This window comes from Mus caroli, unplaced genomic scaffold (genome assembly GCF_978045245.1).
Source record: "Mus caroli unplaced genomic scaffold, Mus_caroli_1 scaffold_8, whole genome shotgun sequence".
In the NCBI taxonomy this organism is placed as follows: domain Eukaryota; kingdom Metazoa; phylum Chordata; class Mammalia; order Rodentia; family Muridae; genus Mus; species Mus caroli.
The window spans coordinates 125,140,948-125,160,932 of record NW_028227263.1 but is presented as its reverse complement, the minus strand read 5'-3'; the positions used below and the strand labels follow the sequence as shown (position 1 = coordinate 125,160,932).

General features: G+C 46.3%; 1 protein-coding gene across 3 annotated transcripts; it reads right to left on the bottom strand.

Annotated features, from left to right (window-relative positions):
* Positions 1 to 8,067: 8,067 nt before the first annotated feature.
* Positions 8,068 to 17,004, bottom strand: LOC147003464 (pregnancy-specific glycoprotein 22-like). 3 transcript variants are annotated; one of them, XM_085842110.1, is made up of 5 exons: positions 16,941 to 17,004; positions 15,300 to 15,659; positions 11,996 to 12,355; positions 10,416 to 10,775; positions 8,068 to 8,351 (listed from the first exon to the last, which is right to left on the bottom strand). In XM_085842110.1, the coding sequence occupies exons 1-5, from the start codon at positions 17,002 to 17,004 to the stop codon at positions 8,068 to 8,070; spliced, it is 1,428 nt and encodes a 475-aa protein (XP_085698236.1). The 3 variants fall into 3 exon arrangements, with proteins under 3 accessions (XP_085698236.1, XP_085698237.1, XP_085698238.1); XM_085842111.1 differs by lacking the exon at positions 10,416 to 10,775; XM_085842112.1 differs by lacking the exon at positions 15,300 to 15,659.
* Between the last annotated feature and the right edge of the window lie 2,981 nt (positions 17,005 to 19,985).

The window sequence follows — 19,985 nt, the reverse complement described above, 5'->3', positions numbered from 1 at the left end:
TGTTTGGGATAACGTTTCCCTGGCACAACATTTTGGTATGTTGCCTGGGAAGTTCCCCATGACACACAGGACTACTGATGTGGACGGTCCTAAAGCTGGCAAAACTAGTCTAGGTATTTGGTTTTTTATGTTTATAAAAATGTGTTAAACTCCCTCCTTTTTCCCTGTCTGAACACTGAATTTGTTTGAGATTTTTCTGTAAATTCTGCAGAGTGGAATGGAGCAAGCCCGTATGGAGTTTAATGTGGAACTCTTCCAGCCCTGCTGAGATGATTTGTTTGTGTGGAACCTGGTGGCTTGTGTTGCCACTGTGATGCTTCTAGGTTTGAGCTGTGCTAAGGAATGTATCTGAGTGTCAGAAATTCTCTATGTGGTCTGAAGGGGTGAGTACTTGTGGAGTTGCGCAAACTCTTGTGATGTATGTGGCAGCTCATTTGTCTGAATGTCAACAACTTTCTGTGAGATCCACAAAGCATAAGAAAAGCTTGTGTAAACATAAATAACTTCTGTTGATATGGTAATTTTTGCAGGTCTGAGTAAACATTTATGCAGTACTAATGCGTGGTGTGTGTGTGTGCACCAACTTAAAGTTAGGACTTATTACTGCAGGCTGATTCTGTTCATAGATTCTGAGTGACACCACATTCATCTTCTGTGAGCATCACCTGGGTCCAAGGCCTTGAATTTGTTTCTGTGGCCGGTTGCATTAAGGATAGACATATCTGGGAGCCATGACTAGTGGCTACCATAGGACCAGGAGATGTTCTGAGCCTCCTTTGGGTGGGCGAGTGTTCAGGGAACAGAGGCATCCACACTTCTGGAAACAAGGCCTTGATTATGTATCCATGGTCTGTTGCAGGTAGGGATAGATGTGTCTAGGACCTGTGGCTATGGCAGGGCCAGCAGACGTCCTGGGGTGGGTGTGGACTAGAGGACCTGAGAGACGCCCACCAATCTGATTCTGTTTTTGTGGGGGTACACCACTGTTTAGTTATTTCTCATTTCTGCCTGATAGAGAGAAAAGGTTGGACTTGTGCTTTGCGTGGCATAGAGAGGTGTTTGCATGAAGGCCACTTTCTGGCTGTTTCTTGTTTATGCTTGAAAGACAAGGAAGGTTTTATTTGTCTTTTTATGTGTTATGTTTGTGTTTCTTGTTACAAGATATCTTTGATAAAGTAACTTTGATGAGATGACTTCACAGGCAACTTTGACAAGATGACTTTGAGGCAGTAAGTTTGACGAAGTGATGTTGACCAGGTAATTTTGACAAAATGATTTTAACAAGATGACTTTGACAGGTGGCTTTCACAAAGTGACTTTGACTTGATAGATACATTAGCATGAGACCAGCTACATCTACCACATTCTTCAGGTTCCCTTCACCACAGAAGAGGCCAGGAAGCTGGTTCCTGACCACACACAGAGTCCTCCCAATATGCTTGATCCCCCCTGACACGCCCAGACTGGGATTTTAACACCATTGAATGTGAGAGGAGGCTCTTGGTCTACAATCAGGCTCTGCTGGCAGGTCTCAAGGTGGCCACAAGCAGGCCAAAATTTGGCCAGAGTATATGATATTAGGCAGAGAGGCTAGCTTTATTAATCAGGCAGCACCAGATATTTAGAGAAAGCTCCAGAGGGTTGAGAGTCAGATGGACTTATGGATCATGACAGAGAGAATATGCAATAAAACAGAGACTACAGAGGAGAAACAGACAAGAGTACAGACTCAAGACCTGGCAAACATCCTGTTGGCAGCCAAAGCCAAACGAGGAGACTGTAAGAGATGTGTAAAACAGATAGCTTCAGAGGAAGGAGGTAAGTGGGGCCCTACATATCAAAAGGGTTCCCTCCCCAAGCTCAGGGTAACCTTAAAAGTAAAAGAAACTAAATGACTTCCTAGTAGCAACAGAAAGAAAACAAAAACTGAGGACCTCTTAGAAGCCCTGAAAAGTGTGGACTATTGACCCTCTGCTAAGAAGGCCTTACTCGGTCAACTGCATATGACCTCCCTAGACCCGGGGGGATGCATACTCAGCCAATGGCCAATGGATCAATATTTGGCAAAGACTAGCTGTCCCCTATTTACACATTAGTACAGCAATGACATCCTGGTTAAAGATAATGCCACAATAACTCATTACTAGCCCCCCAGGATACCTTTTCAGCTGCCCTGCTCACTAGATGGGTCTCTGCATGACTGCTCAGAAGGATGCAGAGGTAACATATTTCACCAATGGAAACAACATCATATGGGTATTTCAGGGCTGCAGTGGTCTCAGACACCAAGATCATATGGGCAGAGCTACTCCTGGCAGTAATGTCAGCCCAGAAAGCTGAACTGGCAGCTCTGACCAAGTATGAGAAAGATAAGAGACACAGTTGCCACATAACCCTTGCTACTGCTAATATTTGTGGGGATATTTATGAAGTGGGGGCCTTCTGATGGCTGAAGAAAGAACTAAACTCCATCCCAGAGGACAACAAGACAGCCCAGTGGATGGACCCTAGAAATTGAGCCCCTAATATCCTTGACTACACTAGACCCAGGAGACCCCACACTCTGATCAGACAGAAGATGTGATCTGGGCCAAAAACTTGACCATATCTCAGTGTCATAAGAGATTACAGACGAAAAAGTTTCATTGTTCTTCACACATGGGGCTCTGGAGAATGCAGGACTTAGTTTGCCAGTTAGAATTTAATTTGCCATCAGAATTAGAGATGCCAATTCAAAAATAGCTGAAATTGTTAAAAATTGTAAGGCCTGTTGATTGACCAATATGGTTGCCAATGAGAAGAACCCTGGTACTCAGTATTGGAGCACCAAGCCAGGAGTCTATGAGGAAATGGACTTCACTGAGGTTAAACCAGGACAATTCAGACACAAATATTTGGTGGAGTTTATAGATACTTTTTCAGGATAGACTGAGACTTTCCCAACTAAACATAGACTGTACAGATGCTAAAGAAGAAACTACTTAAAGAAATTCTTGCAAGATTCGGTTTTTCAAAGTTTACAGGGTCAGACAATGGACCTATCTTTGTATCCAGAGATAGAAATTAGCTCATTATTTGGGGATTGATTGGAAACTTCATTGTGCTTACAGACTCTGGAGTTCAAGACAAGTACACAGAATGAACAGAACCCTAAAAGAGACTTTCACTAAGTTGACACTAGAGACTGACAGTGACTGAGTGACTCTTCTCCCTTCATCCTTTATAGAGTACAGAACTTCCCATATTAGATAGGACTCACCTTTTAAAGTTATGTTTGGTTTTCCTGTTGACAGAAGTTATTTCAGAAACTGATGATTGCTAACTCTTACACGATCTTGTAGATGTCCAATGGGTACATAAGTGTGTTTGGCTTGAATTTTCAGCTTTCCATAAAAGCAGTCCACCTCCAGACTCCACCAACTTTAGTCCAGAGATTGAGTTCTAGTCAAGAGACACTGCCGAGGGTCATCAGAGCTTCACAGAAAGGATCCCTGTGCTACAGAGTTGTAGGGTGGATCCACTGAACATCTGTTTCCAGTTGAAGAAGACCATGGACAGCAGGAGGAGAATTCAGCCTCAAGACTCCCTCCTGTCTCCCACTGATGGGCCCCTACCCATGCCCCAGGGACACCACAAAGACATAGCCCTGTTACTGTTTTCATGAAGCTTCAGGTAGTCGGGTGATAGAGACTTCTAGTCACAAGAGAAAGGGGGGATGAGATGCCAAAGCTTTTAAGAAGAGACTCCATTTTACAGAACCCGAATTAAGTTTGAACTCAGGTAAACTAACAAGATGGTATGTAGCATTGGTCTCTAAATTGCCCCCCAACAAATCCTGAGCCTAGTTCCTGTCTCTAAGCTAATCTCCAACAACACAAGGGTCTCCAGGTCATTCCCCCCAACAAGTATGCACCCCAGGATACAAGCTGACCTCTTGACTAACAACCACCACTGGGGTGAAGAGCAGAAGTTAAGTTTCTGATACGACTCTCAGCACCAGCCAATTATGTTAAAGGCCACAACATCTCTCCATTTAGATGCTTGCACATGCATTCTCTGCTTGCTGATTACTATGAAAACTGTCCCCGATAGATATCCGGGGCTCACACACCACAAAAAACATCCTGCATGACAGTGGTTTATTGGGGAACCCTGACCTAGATCGCATAGAATAAAAACCCTGCTATGAATTGTATCAGATTGGCTCCTGCATGTCTTTTCAAGGATCACTGATAATTCCCTTCCACAACACCAAAAGCCCAGCCAATAGCTGGGGAGAAGAGAAGGGCATGGTTTTAGATTTCCAGGGCTCTGGACCTGGAAGAAGGAGAGAGAGTTGCCATACCAGAGGAGGCAGGCAGGAGGAAGAAACAGAGTACCATGTAAAGGGACCAGGAGAACACAGCCCAGAGGACTGATCAACTGGGTCAGAGCAGCCAAGATGGGACATAGAATTTAGTAACTAGTAACTGAGAGTTATCAGTGGGAGGTAGATCCTAACAGCATGGAGGTTAGGCAGTTGCCCAACTATTGTGCTGCTTAAGGCATATTGAAATATAAGGCTATGCCAGTTTGTCTTTCATTATGAAACATAAAACATTGAGATGGGTAGTAACCCCACACAGGGAATACTAATAATATTAATACTACTACAGGAAGTAGACCATTCTGTGCAAAAATGAAACAAACCCATGTAGCACCCAGAGGTCACACAAAACCACTGAAGGTTTATGTGGAGATGTACATATTGTTCAGGTTCAACATCACCATTTCAAATTTGAAGGCTCAAAATATCCTGCATCCATCTAGATAGTGCTCTGTTAAAGCACTGATTCATTGGTACACAGTGTGTGTCTGACACTGTGTGCAGACCCAAGAGGTGTTGATTGGTGTCTATGACAAACTGTGTGAGTCCATGGCTGTTGGGATGGTTTGTATATGCTTGGGTCAGGGAGTGGCACTATTGGAGGTGTGCCCTAATTGGAGCAGGTATGTCACTTTGAATGTGGCCTTAACTACCCTAACCCCAGCTGCCTGGAAGTGAGTATTCTGCTAGCAGCCTTCAGGTAAAGATGTAGGACTCTCAGCTCTGCTGCATCATGCCTGCCTGGACTCTGCCATGCTCCTGCCCTGATGATAATAGACTGAATCTCTGACCTGTAAGTCAGCCACAATAAAATGTTCCCTTTCATAGGTATGGCATTGGTCATGGTGTCTGTTCACAGCAGTAAAACCTGAACCAAGACAGAAATTGTTAACGGAAGTGGGGTATAGTTGGGATACCCCTGACCAGTATATGTTCAGAAACATGTAGATTTTGAGACTTTGGATTTAGAATGCAGTGGAATGCTTTAAATGGGGATTAATGGGCCATCCTAGTAGGAATGTGGGAAACTTTGTGGTTGGGAGTAATTTGAACTGTACTGGCATGGCCCAAGGAGTTTCAGAGAAGAATTTCAGTATGTGCTGTAAAGACAGTTTGGGGGTATTTTGGTGAACAATGTGGCTATTTTTGCCCATGACTAAAGAGTCTGTGTGAAGCTAAGGTAAAGAAACTCAGATTAAATACATTGATAAAGAAAGAATCACAAATGCCCATCATAGATTTTTTTTCTCCAGTTTAGTCTCATGAAGACCATTTTAAACAAGACTAGCTAGCTATGAAAGGAAAAATATAAAAATACATGTTTTTGCAGTATTAAAAAGGCACCAGGAAGTAAAATGGAATTGAATTCTATGTTCAAGGAGATAACAGATTAAGGGATTTGGGGACAAGATCTTACTCAGCTAAATTTAGATCCAGGCATGGTGGTACACACCTTAAATCCAAGAACACAAAGTCAAATAGATCTTTGAGTTCAAGGCGAGCCATGGACAAAGCATGTACAAGGTGAGGAAAACCTTAAATCCTGGCATGATGGTATACACCTTTAATCCCAGCATTACAGGAGGAGAGAGACATGCAGATCTCTGAGTTCAAGGTCAATCTTCAGAGCAAGTTCCACGAAAGCCTAGCTAAGGCAGAGAGGGAGTTAGAAGAGAGAAAGCTGCTAATAGAATAAAGGGGGCCATGTTCCAGCCCTAGCAAGCAGCTAACACAGCAGGTTCAGTCATGAGGCTCTGGCTTTAGTGTGTAAAATAGAAGGAAACAATTAATGCAGATTAGCAAGAATTAAGAAGTTAGCAGTGATTAAGAAGAGACCAGCATCACTGAGGTGATATCTTCAGGGAACTGTTTTCTGAGAGCAAATAAGTGGTGTTCCAGAGATAGCAGAGGTTGTACCTGTGATGCAACTGTAATTGGTAATAGGTAAGAGTCACCCAGGTGGTACTGGTTTTAAAGGAATGAAGGGGTTATGAAGAGCAGCTGAGGATTGTCACTGTGATAGGTCGTGGATGCACATAGGAAATGGTGCAGCCTCAGTTGCAGTTGTTGGCCCAGGACTGATGGGGTCATGCAAAGGATTTGAGGCATCACACCATGTAGAGAGTCTATGAGAGGCTATTGAAGAAGCCTAACTGCAGTGCAAGTCCCCAATGAACTGGAGATGCCAGTGCCATGAGAAGAACATCAAGAACAGCATCAGCAGTAGAGTGGAAAACCTGAGCTTAGAGCTACAGAGTCAGAGCTGGAGACATGCCAGCCCTTTGGAGGAGCCCAGAAGACCATGTGTGGATCCCGACATTGAAACAAGAAGCTGTAACATGGAAGCTGCCTTGGAGACCCCAAGGTGTTCAAGATGCCACAGTCATAGGAAATCTGCTGAGGAAAGCTGCTAACAGGGAATCGAACCAGCCCGGGAGAAAGAAGTTAGTGGCAGTCAAAAAAAAAGAAGAAAACGGAGTGCAGATCTGAAAACCTCTTTGACATCAGACATGGAGATGCACAGTTTAGAGTCTACTCAGCTTGTTTGCTGTCTTGATTTGGAGATTACAGTTACTTGATTGGATGAATCTCAGAAAAAAAAACTTGGAAGTTTGGACTTTTAACATTTGTTGAGACTGCTATAGACTAGGGACTTTGGAAGTTGGACTAAAGGTACTTTTAATTATGCCGTGTTTGGGTATCACCAGCATAGACTCATAAGGTTAGACAACCCTATGGGGACCAGGGAGTGGAAAGTAATGGTTTGTATACACTTGGGCCAGGGAGTGGCACTATTGGAGGTGTAGCCTTGTTGGAGTAGGTGTATCAATGTGGGTGTGGACTTTAATACCATAGCCCTTGCTACCTAGGAGTGAGTGTTCTGCTAGCAGCCTTCAGGTAAAGATGTAGAACTCTCATCTCTACTGCACCATGCCTGCCTGGATGCTGCCATGCTCCTGCCTGAATGATAATGGACTGACTCTCTGTACTGTACGCCAGCCACACTTGAATATTGTTCTTTCTAAGTTTTGCAATGTTCATGGTGTCTGTTCAGAGAAGTAAAACACTAAGGCAACTGTCAATCTCAGTTCCCCACCCCCACTCCTTTATTTCAGCAAAGGCTTTAAAATCGATCCATTAAGAAAAAATGGAACATTTTCCCCTTAGGCTGCATTGTGTACCAATAGTGAGCAGAGCAGTGGGTGAAGGGTACAAGCAGCTTGAATAATAGACACAATGTGGTACCAAATGCCTCATGGAATACATTGCAACTTTAAAGGCAAAGACATCATTACTTTGAAGGCAAATGGATGGAATTTGAGAATATCATCCTAAGTGAGGTAACGCAGTCCCAAAATGGCATGCATGGTATATACTCACTTATAAGTGGATATTAGTCAAAAAATACAAGATACACACACTACACTAAGAAGCTAAACAAGTTGAGAGGCCAAGGCAACATTTTTAATCTCATATAAAAGTGGGGGGAAATTGTTGTAGTAAGCAGATGGAGGGAGGGAACTGGGTAGGAGAGGGGATGTGGGAGAAAATCAAGGGGTACAGGATCAGGTGTGGGGAGGGATGGGAGAAATGGCCAACTGGCGATGAGAATGAATGGAAATATGTACTGGCAAAGGTGGGTAGGTGTGGGCATCTCAATACAGAAATGCCTCCGCCCTCCTATAGTATGAGAGGAGGGGTCACTCATTCATCACAGCCAGGCTGACTGGGAGACTGGTCTTTGAGCTGACTGGGTTGAAGACCTCACATTGATACTCTCCAGCATCCTCCTTCCTCACAGTATGTATCCTGAGTTGGCACTTTGATGGGGACAGGGTCATCCTCTCTGTGAGCTGCAGATTCTGATTGTTGAAGAGCCAACGGATGGAGACCCCAGTGTTGTCTGAGAAGCAAGTGAAGACCACTGAGCTCTGTACTCGAACTGTGCTGTCCGTGACTCTCATAACAGGCTGTGTCACAAGCTCTGCAAAGAAACAGAGGAGGGGACCAAATGTCATTCATCTTTCAGACAGCTCAACCTGCCCCTCTGTAACTCACACTTAATAAAGCTTCCAGGGAGGAGAAATTGAAGCTGTGACTACAGTCATATCTTGTGCTTTTCATCTGCAATCCATAGACTATGTGACCCTGATTCAGCCACTGAGGTTGATGTGCCTCAGTTTCCCTGTACTAGGACAACTGTGCATGATCATTGCACTGCCTGTGACTTAAGATTAGGTATGAGCAATGTTCTGATCTGGGGGTGGGGGAGCTGCTCACATCAGCAGCATCTGTTCCACACTTACCCTAGGCTGGATTCCTGAGGGTAAGGAGGTGCCTGGAGAATTGGCACCTCTGTCCCATTATTTTCATCTGAATATCCTAAGTCCATCAGAACAGTTGGCTTCTGTCCTGCCACCTGTCCATTGAGACTCAGGAGAAGGAGGTACAAAGGTGACCCACATGACTGCAGCTGTCATGGAAGTAAACAGCTGATCCTACACCCTGTGGGACATGGACACTCAGCCAAGCCTTGTTTCCTGTCAGCTCTGACAGGAAGTCCAATGCTAGCCCTGAGGAGAAGGTCTCTGGGGACAACTAGAGTTGAGTCTGGATACCTGGCTTCCTGATGCTCCTCTTACTGATTCAGTAGTGAGCTGGAGGGAGGGGGAACACAGACTTACAGGGAATATAGAAGGGAAACAAAAAAATCCATCAATATTGAGACCTTTGTCTTTGGTAAAAAGACGGGGTCATGTGACCAAGGAAGCTTAGATACATCATTCTGCAGAGGCAGGTGGGAGTGTCTGCACAAGTCAGATGTAGTGAACAAAATAACTCCGTGCCCTCAGAGGACCTAACTGTGTGTCCATTCCTCTGTGAGGAACTCTATCCTTGTATCTCTACCCTCACTGGCCTCACAAGCCTGCTCTCCCTCAAAATATGTGGGTTGCAGGTAAATTTCTCTCCCTCTACAGAACCCAGGTTATCACAGTGCAATCTCCATTCTGATCCAGTCACCACCTGACATCACTCGAGATTGCCTTCCTGGTCTGTCTTCCAACCCATTACACCTAGGGCCTTGTTAGAAAAAAATGTAATTTGATATTTCGAGAAGGTCCAGTGCCTACATTGGCTCATTGCCTGTGTGTAGATAGGCAGATGTCCAAATATTTGGCATGTCCTGGTGGTAATAATATTCTCATATTTGGAGCTACTGACACTGGTTAAAGCTCCAGACTGCATTGCCACAAGGAGGTGTATGGAGTAGACATGAGTATGGCTATGTGTGCTGGTGCAGGTGTACACCGTCCTGAGTGTATGCTTAGACATGAAAGAGCACCTAGATGCAGGTCAGAGGTCAACTTGAGGGACCCTTTCTCATCCTTCCATCTTAGGAGATTCCAGCAAGTCTCTGAGCTCCCCTCCTCCCACACAGTCAGGCACTGTCCTCCTCACCAATGAGCAGGACACACTACCAGGGGCGGCAAGCATTGCAGAGAAGTACACAGTGGGTCATCATGGCTGCAACAACCTGCTCTGCCCTCATTATGTGCACTGGATGGTGATGACACCTGCCATGACAGACTTGTACCATGTCAGCTGTAACAGGAATCCAAAGCCAACCAATGACGAAAACATTCCCAGTGTCACCTGGAGACTAACCATCACAGAGATTTGCAGCTAGGGCTTCCTGGTGCTCTCTGTGGGGACTCCATGGCTTCCTCAGCTAGGGCTTATCTGACGCGCATGGAGTCTAAATCAGGGCTATGGGCATGGTGAGAGGCCCAAGGGTCATGGCTGAATCTGACATTCTTAGTTGAGTTTATGCAGCACAGGTTAGGTAACTCTGCATGAAAGGACAGGTGACAGGTTCTGATCTAATGCTGTTGGTTCACCCCATGTGTGCCCTGCAGTAAGTACCCAAATTCCATTGTGAAGGCACAATGCAGTGAGGGAGAGAGCAGGCACAGCCCACTCCTCAGAGTGTAATTATAAAGTAGGGTAAGCCACACCCAGCAGCTGGAATCCATAGAGAGTCACTTACTGTTCACATTGACTTGCACATGCGCTGTTTCAACTTTCGCATTGCTGTCGATTGTTACTAGTGTATACACGCCAGAATCTTTCTCAGTGACATCCTGGAGCAGCAGGGATCCATTAATGAACAATATCTCTCTTCCACTGTGTGCATAGCCATTGATGAGGGACTCTGTCATTATGCTATATTCTGTAATTTTAAAGCCCTGAGTGCTATACACGCCTTTGTACCACAAAAAGGTTTGCACATCTTCTGGAAGATTATGGACCTGGAGAAGAACCCTTTTCCCTTCAGCAGCATGTGGTGGCACTGGATTGATCCTCAGTTGGACAGAGTTGAAAGGGTCACAGCACGAGGAAAGGGAGGCTGGAAGGGAAAGGAGAAAAACCATCACATGGGATCATTGTGCTTGGTGGAAAGATGGTGACCTGCATCCTGAGCAGATGGATTCTTTGCTCAGCCTAGACAGGCCTGTGGGTGTGTCTATCCCACCTGGTGGAAGTCAGCAACATGGCCTCCATTCCCTCAGTGACACGGAATCTGTCATTTCCTCTGCATGGAGCTCTCTCTTCAGTGTCTCCATGGCTTCCCCTCACTGCCCTGGGTCAGACACTGCACATACTCATGCACACTGGGCTTTGAGATGATGCCTCCCTCTGACCTTGGTCTCTGTACACCCTGCATATTCACTTCCTGACTTTTCTCATTTCCTTTGTACCTGCACTCAGCTTCTGACCTCACTTTCTACATGTTCTTCCTGCTCTGCCTGCAGCCCCCAGGACTAGGCCTGGGTGAGGGCTTGGAGCAGGCTGCTCTTCTTAGCAGGCCCAGGAATATGCTGCAAGGCTTTGAGACAACTTGACACAAACCAGAGTCATTTGAAGCAGGGAGCCTCAACTGAAGATACAAATACCAGAATGGCCACTGGGCAAATCTATAGCACATCTTTTAAGTGGTGATTGATGTGGGAGGAACCAGTCCTCTGTGAGCATTTCCACCCCTGGGCTCATGGTCCCATGTGCTATAAGACCAGGATGAGCAAGGTGTGAGGAGACAGGCAGGAGCAAGCAACCCTCCATTCTGTCTACCAAAACCCTGGGTTGCTTTGATTTCTTCCATTGTTTTTGGTTGTTTCATTGTTTTCTGTTGTTTTTTTTTTCTATGAAACTCTACTTTTAGTCATAATAAATACACAGAATTGATATAGACAGCCAAAAACCATTGTTCACTGTCATATCAGAGCAGGAGAAAATTGGAACCCAGGATATTTTTAGTCACATCTGGGAGAGACAACCAGGGCCAGAGTTTCCCAGGGCTCACCACTCTGTGTAGACTCCACACTTTGCTCATGTGCATTGCAAGAACCTCAACAGGCAGAGCAGTCTGGCATCATAGGTCCTCTGAGATACCAGGGGAAAGCAGAAGACAGAGTCTGACCAATGGGCATTTCCCTCCTACATGTATGTCCTGCACAAAGTGGCCAAACCCCATCATGGGGATAAAAGTGCAGACAGGAGGTAGTCCATGTGACAGTGCTCCTGGTAGAAGCCCCACCCAGGACTGAACAATCACAGAGAATCACTTACTGTCCACCTGAAGGTAAATGTGTGCTAATTCCATTTTCCAATATCTATTCAGAGTTTGTATGGTGTAGAATCCAGTGTCTTTCCAGGTGACATTCTGGAGCAGCAGGGATCCATTGCTGTACACTATCTCTCTACCGCTGTAGGCAGGGCCCATTTCACTTGAACTCTTGGCTGTTCTGTGCCGGGCAATCTCAACCTTGTTAAACACAGTCAACCCTTTGTACCAGAAAAACGACTGAAGATTATCTGGAAGACTGTGAACAAGGAGAAGAACGCTTCCCCCTTCAGCAACGCTGGCTGGCACTGATTCAATAGTGAGGTGTGCAGGTGGAGAAGGGCGCCCACAGATGAAAAGAGAGGCTAGATGGGAAGAGAGATCCATCAATATTAGGACTTTTATATTTGACTAAGATGGCACCCTGTGTCCTGAGCAGCTGTGTCCATAGCTCAGCTGAGGTGTGTGGCTGAGGGTCTCCCTACCCTACTTGGTGGTGGTCACCGCATTACCACCCTATGCTCTGTGACCCTCGGTTGTCATTTCTTCTCTATCTATGATGCACTCTCCTCCAGTGTCTACACAGCCCTGCTTCATTCCCCTCAGATCCTTGCTCACACTCAGTATAGTTGTATGTTGGGGTGAGGCCCCCCGACCTTCACACTCTGACTCTTTTGTCTATTGTCCTTCAGTGATTACAACTAATACCTGATTCACCTTCTAGCTTTAGTCACTGCTCTGTCTTCCAGTCCACTAGGGCTAGAGAACTGTTAGAACCAATAGTGTGCTCATGATTTTCTTAGAGAAAGTTGGCCTAAAGCACAATAGATATCTCTGGGGAACCAATGAATGATTGAATAAATGATTGATTGAATGAATGAATGATGTCTCTGGACAATGCATGCTCATGGCCACATTCATATGCTTACGGATAGAGTGTTCAATGCCTCCATTAGCTTTGATTTTTTTTTTACACTCTGTGTGTGTGTGTGTGTGTGTGTGTGTGTGTGTGTGTGTGTGTCTGTGTCTGTGTGTCTATGTGTCTGTTTCTGTTTGTGTGTGTGCATTCGTGCACTTGTATGCTCTGGAGTTTCTGTATGAATATTTCTCAGTGTGTGTGGGTGAGTGCAGGACACACTCCCTAGGTGGAGTTCAGGAAACAAATTGTATTCACTGGTTCTCAAGTTCGCAGACAATGAAGCAAACTCCCATATCCTCTGAGCTATGTCACTGATCAATAGGAGCTTAGTTTGTTATTTGGGACTTCACAACTGGGAGCTTCAGTTTTGAGAACACTGTGCTCATGCTGATTAACTGTGGGGGAGAACACTCTCCCCCTCCCCTACTTCTTCACCAAGAGACTCCTGCTGCTGCTGCTGCTGCTGCTGCTGCTGCTGCTGCTGCTGCTGAGCCTCTGTCCCACTGAGGCTTCTCTCCTATAAAACCTGAGACTCCTTCAAGTCATTGAGTTCCTGAGGAGACTCCAGAGAACAGCTGAGTCCTCTCCTCTCACACTATAAGTGTGGGCTCCTCATGCATGGTAGGAGTCCCTGACAGTGGGTATAACCTTTGCAGAGAGTACACAGGGGGCCTCCCTGGACTATGGACTGATGTGTCCTCTGTCTGTTGTAAGTCTGGTCCAGCCCAGCTCCCAGTTCCTCCTATAGCCTCAGCCTCCTCCCAAACAGAAGCATCTTACAGAGGCCTGTGGACTGTGGGTAGATCTGTGTTCTCTGCCCTGTACACACTCAGGTCTACCTACTCTTTCTCTTTCAGCCACAAGAGTACACATTGACAAACAACCTCCTGAGCATCTCTGGGCCCTGAGACAGCAGCAGCTTAAATACACGTGACCCTCTGTTTCCTTCTCATCCTGGGTCAGTCAGCAACAAAGAAGGAACCTCTGCAATCCCTTTGTGATAGAAACCCAGCTGGGCACACAGTGTGCACTATGTTCTCAGTGCTCTGGAGTGATAGGATTTCCTCTCAGGAGGAAGGTGACAGAAATATCTGTGAGGGACCTAAAGGGACCAACTGAATGATAACTGGGGAAGGGGACATATCCATTCCACTGAAGCCAACAGTCAGGATTCTGAGAGAGAAGACAGGCCCAGGAGCAGATGTGTTAGGAACCCACAGCCTGAGTGTGTGGGAGGAAGTGACCGGGGTCCTAGAAGGACTGCTCTGAACTCCATCATTCCCTGCAGGGTTTCAAGATGGTGTTCACACATCCTCTGCCTGTTGAACTGTGTGGTGGGTCTGCCCACGTGATCCCAGGCCTTTCTTAGATGCCTTGTCTAAGTGATTCCCAAAGGACACCTTTTCATTCCCAGAGAAAAAACATATCTGGAATGTGAACATGAGCTCCTGGCAGGGTAGCAGACACAAGAAGCAGCTAAGAGGTCTGAGGAGACTATGACAGTGACCTCCTGGTCTATAAGGAGAGATAAAAGCCAGGCTACAAGGTGAGGTCCTGATTCAGGCATATAGGTTTATTAGTATTCCTTGAGTGTCACCAGGCTGTGCCTGCTTTTCACTGTGGGAACTACAGCTCATGTCTGGAGAACTGTCCACATCAGTACAGCCTGTTCTATTTCCCTATAGGAGAGAATGTGCTGGCCTCAAAAGAAAAGAGGTTGTCAGTAGGATCTGTGTCCTTTCTCACTTTCTGATGGGAAACTGACTTTCCTAGAAGTCTCATCATAAGCCCATCAGGATAATGGATTAATAGCCTGGGAATCTGCCCTGCTGTGGTCTCCCTCTGGGTCACTAGGATGACCTGGAGACAAAGCCTAATCCTGGCTCTCATGGCTGTACATGGTTTGGTTCCACATGGAGCAAGACATTGACTACAACAAGCACTCTTCTCTGCAGACAGAAAGTCAAGATCCAACCCTAGCACAAAGCTCCTCAGGGCCCACAGGAGGTGAGGCTGAACCAGAGGTGTGGAGCTAGGAGTTTCTGGTACTCAGCTCTGTAAGATGCCCATGGCTTCCACTGGCCCTTCTTTCTTCCCTCAAGGACTTTCTCAAGGGTGGTTCCCTATGAAGGACCCCAAGAGTCTAGACATAGGCTGATGGCCTTGGCTGAGTTGCCCACCCTGCATCCAGGTTTCTCCAAGGTGAAATCAAATGAGGGATTCTGCACACTTGACATTGTTCTCCACCATGTGTGTCCTGCAATAAACGCTCAAGCCCCAACATGGAGACACAATGCAGAGGGAAAGGAGACACAGGCCAGGCCTGACACTTCTATTTGCCTAGTGGAGGGACCCAACCCAGGACCCAGAGTTCACAAAGAATTACTTACAGTTCACCTGAAGGAAAATGGATGTATTTGATACCATTTTTCCATTTTTACTTATGGTTTGAAACGTGTAATATCCTGTGTCTTCCGGGGTGACATTTTGGATCCACAGGGACCCGTTGCTGTACAATGTCTCTCTACCACTGTGCTCAGGTCCTGTCACACTTGTGCTATAGTCAAGTGAATACAATGCAATTCTGAGGCTCATGTCTGTCACCCCTCTATACCAGACAAAGACTCGAAGATTCTCTGGCAGATTGTCCACTCGTAGAAGAACATTTTCTCCTTCAACCAATTTGGGTGGTACGGATTCAATGGTGACTCCGGCAGTGATGGGCAAGAGCCAGCAGGTTAAGAGGGAGGCTAGAAGGGAAGAGAGAGAAGCCACCAATCCTGAGCAGCTGTGAGCATCCCTCAGCTTATTCCAGTGGGTAGGGGTGTGCCCTGAATGGAGGTGAGCATCATGACCTCCATGCACTCAGAGACTCACAGGGTGTCGTTTCTTCTCTGTGGAATCCTCTACTCAGGTGTCCCCATATCACTATTCATATAAAAGATGCCTAGTGTGAGAAGAAGTGGCCCTATAACCTCCTCCTCCACACAGTTCTCACTTTCTGAATTGTTTTCCATTCTGTTTATGGTTCCATTAAACCAGTGACTTTGTCCTCTGGATACTCTGACTTCCAGTCCTCTAGACAAGGACTTTGTGAGGACAACGATTGGAATTATTTTTTTAGAATGTTCAGTTCCTGAAAATATCTCAGAAAATAATGGGGGTTAAAAGAAAGGAGAGAAAAAAAAAAACAAAGAAGGGCTGGTGAGATGGCTCAGTGGGTAAGAGCACCCGACTGCTCTTCCGAAGGTCCAGAGTTCAAATCCCAGCAACCACATGGTGGCTCACAACCATCCGTAACGAGATCTGGCGCCCTCTTCTGGAGTGTCTAAAGACAGCTACAGTGTACTTACATATAATAAATAAATCTTAAAAAAAAAAAAACAAAGAAAGCAGGAAGGAAGGAAGGAAGGAAGGAAGGAAGGAAGGAAGGAAGGAAGGAAGGGAGAGAAACAGGGAAGGAGGGAGGGACAAAAGAAGGAAAGAAGGAAGAAGTATATCTCCATGAATTTACCTACAGAGTCCCATGTTTGGAACAAATGGCAATTATTACTTTCAAGTGTGATTTCATAATTCTGTATTGGATACACAAGTTTGGGAAGGCTCCTCTCTCACTGTGCACATTGTGGGTGCATAGCACACACCTGTGTGGAGTGCACGGCATAGAAGGTCCTGCAGGAGCCTGTATCTCCATCTACCCTGTGAGAGCTGAGGATGAATTCAGACTGTAATGTTTCCACACACTGAGCCATCTTTGGAGAGTCACCCTGTCATGGATGGGAACATCGGTCTTCCATGGCCATGACAGCCAATGTGACTGATTTTGAACAGGGACAGCTGAGGCTTTTCTCTCCCCTCCTCAGCTCCTGTCTGCTCTGAGGGTCCTACTGCTGAGCCTCTGTCCCTCACTGCACCATCTGCACCATGACTACAAACAGAAATCCAAGTCTTCTCTAGACATCTTCAATTCAGAGGACTTTGGGCTTCTGAGTTTCCCTTCCCACACACAATCAGATAGCTTGAACACTTACCTGTGAGCAGAACCCTTTTCCAGGAGGTACACCCATTGCTGAGAAGCACAGAGGATACCTCCATATCTCTTCTCACTGTACTGGCCTTTCTCTAAGGAGAAGAACTTTGCTCCTGCAAGGCACCTGGCCTCTGCTGTCCTTCCTCCTTCTGAGCTGAGTTTTCTCTCAGGCAGGAACACTTCCCAGAATCCTATGGGCTGTGGGTGGTGGGGTCTCTGACCATGACACTGCTCAGTCACTTCCACTCTCACTGCTGCCCCGAATCTTTCTCACTTTTTTTTCTTTTTATGTTTCTTCTCCAACAAGACCTTGAGCAACAAGGCTGATAAGCATTGACATGCCCCCAGAGAACAACAACTCATCCAGGAGCTGACATCTGCTAACTGCTGGACATAAGTCTGTCAGTATTAAAAAGGGAGCCTCTATCTTTCCTATGTGTCCCTGAGTCACACAGCCCCAGCTGAGCACCCAGTCTGCCTTGTGTCCTCAGAGCTCTGGGGGCAGGGGGGGGGGTTCCCAGCAGGAAGATGCCAGTGAGGTTTGGAAGGGACCAGTTGTGTGATGACTGGGGATGAAGATAAACTCTTGATCACTAATGTAACCAGTCAAGTTCCTGACCCAAGACAGAGGCCAGGGAGCAGCTGTGTGAGGAACTGCATGTTCTTGGTGTTGGGAAAGAGGTGACCTGTGTGTCCTGGAATGGACGGTGGGCTCCTCTCCTATGGACTGTTTCCAGGCAACCGTCCAGCATTATGGGTTGGTTGACCTGTATGTTGGCTGAGCCCAACTGCTTTCTGCTCTTCCTGGGTCACCTATGCCCTTTGTCTGGTTGATTCTGCAACCAAAGTCCTGTCTTCCCCTTGGAAGATTCCAAGAGGTAGGGAAATTTCAGGATCCAAAGAGAGAGGAGTGTCCATAGAGGCAGGAAACAGAGCAGGGTCTAGGGAGGGAAATCCAGGTTAGTAGGGACAGGAATGGAAAGCAATCTCCTAGGCAAGGTCTAGGCTAAGGAAAACAATTGTCTGAGTATTAAGTGACAGCTGCACACAAGAAAACACAACTTCCTGTCTAGTAAGTGGGCCCTGGAGTAGTATCATTATTCAGAAATACTTGAGAAACACATGGCAAAGTTCTGGAGTCAGATCTAATGTCTACTTGTTTTTAATTCTTGGACAAGATGTCCCCTTAAGCAGCTGATGACCAAGATGAACATCAGCTTCTCCCTGATTCACAGACACCTGAGAAGGTTCTAGGTTAGGAACACTGCATCCATGACAGGAGACAGAAAGTGTGCTTCACATCTGTCATCTGTTGACGGTGTGAGGCCCATGTGACCAATGTGTTCCCTGTGTCTCAGTTTCCTAGTGACAGTACACTAAGGGAAAAAATGTTGCTGTGTCTACAAAATAGCCTTAAATATGAACAAGGACCTGACACTGGGGCAGGATGGCTGTCCAGAAAGCAGGGTCTGCTATCGTTTGCTCCAAGGGAGGATTCTTTAGAGTTACTCCCTGAGGACGTGAATCATCAAGCAGACCTATTCCTCTATCTCTCTCCTGGGGACCCTGACCTTCCTGTGAGGTCTTATAAGCCATCAGAACAGTTAGCTGATGGCCTGGGCACCTGTGCCACTCTGTGCTCCATTCTGAGTCACAGAAGGAGATGCCCAGTGACCCTGCAGCATTATGGGGTTACTGTTCTGTGTGTTCGCTGAGCACAGTTCTCGCTGCTCTTCCTGGGTCAGCTCTGCCCTTTTCTGGGTGATTCTCCATCAGCAATCCTGTCTTCTTCAATGGGAGATGCCAGGAGGGAGGAGACTTTCAGGTTCCCTAGAGAGAGGGGTCTTATCAGACACAAGAAAAAGAGAAAGGTCTAGGAAGGGAGATCAAGGTTAGTAAGGATAGAAATGAAAAGCAGTCTCCTAGGCAAGGTCAAAGCTCAAAGAAACAATTGTCCGAGTGTTGAGTGTGCAACATGATATCACCCCATGGAGTTCTCTGGGAGAACTGAAGTCTCATGTCTAGGGCTACAGCAGGGGGTTCAACACCACAAATATGACCAACCTGATCCCTTCTGCACAGGTGGGATGCAGGGACCCTCATCCTGCTCACTCTGCTCTGCAGAACTCCTTTTTCCATGTAGTGTAGGGTGGGTCTAGGCAGGCTCCCAGGTTCTCCCTGGCAAGTCCTGGACTAAAGTTGGATGAAGTGTGCATCCAGAGGATGAGACCCCTTGGGAGGAGCCTTGTGCTCACAAAATGACAGTGGAAAGATGTCATGGTTCATTTCTCTTAAGACTCAACCAAAAGGAGAATAATGGAAAGGGAGTGCACCTGTACTCACTGGCCCATGTTTGGTGACTCAATCGCACCTACTCCTGGCCCACTGAATACTGAGGGGTCTTCTACTAATGGCAGAGAACAGAGCAATGATTCAAATGGAAGTGCCAACTGCTCTTCCCTGTACAGTGATCTAGGTCTCTTTCTCCTACTGTGATAAACAGACTGTGAACAGAAGCAGTTCAGGAGAGCAGAGCATGCATTTCCTGTCCAGGTCTGGGTCATAGTGTAGCCCTGAAGGAAGTCAAGACAGAAAACATGCTGCTTGCAGGCCCATTTGCTGGCTCATTCTCTGGCTCATGCTTAGCTACCACTCTTATACAACCAAGGTGAATCTGGCTAGGGATGGTGCTGCCCACCGTGGCCTGGGCCTCCTGCATCACTCTCAGACATGTCCACAGCGAGTTGAAAAGCAACTTACTCAGTTGAGAGTTATCTCCCAGGTGACTTTGAGTTTGTCAAGATGACAGTTAAGTCTAACTAGGACACTGTATTAAACTGTCAAGTCCTCCTTCTCCAAAGGGAGACACCACAGGAATTTCCCCATATCCAGGTGAGAGTCCCTCTCTCTCTCTCTGCAGACATCATATGTGCTGGAGTACACAGCCAGACACTCAGGCCAGGACCGCTCGAGGGAATCTACATTTTGGTTGGTTTCACTCTTCTAAATTCACATAATCTGAGCTCAGGAATACTCTGGTGAACAC

Excerpts from the sequence above, each read along its gene's own strand:
- LOC147003464 (XM_085842110.1), bottom strand. The coding sequence starts at position 17,004 with ATGGAGGTATCCTCTGTGCTTCTCAGCAATGGGTGTACCTCCTGGAAA. Across the intron at positions 15,660-16,940 it reads GAAAAGGGTTCTGCTCACAG|CCTCCCTCTTAACCTGCTGG; the intron begins GTAAGTGTTCAA and ends CTTCCCTTCTAG. Across the intron at positions 8,352-10,415 it reads TGTGCAAGTCAATGTGAACA|AGCTTGTGACACAGCCTGTT; the intron begins GTAAGTGACTCT and ends GTTTCTTTGCAG.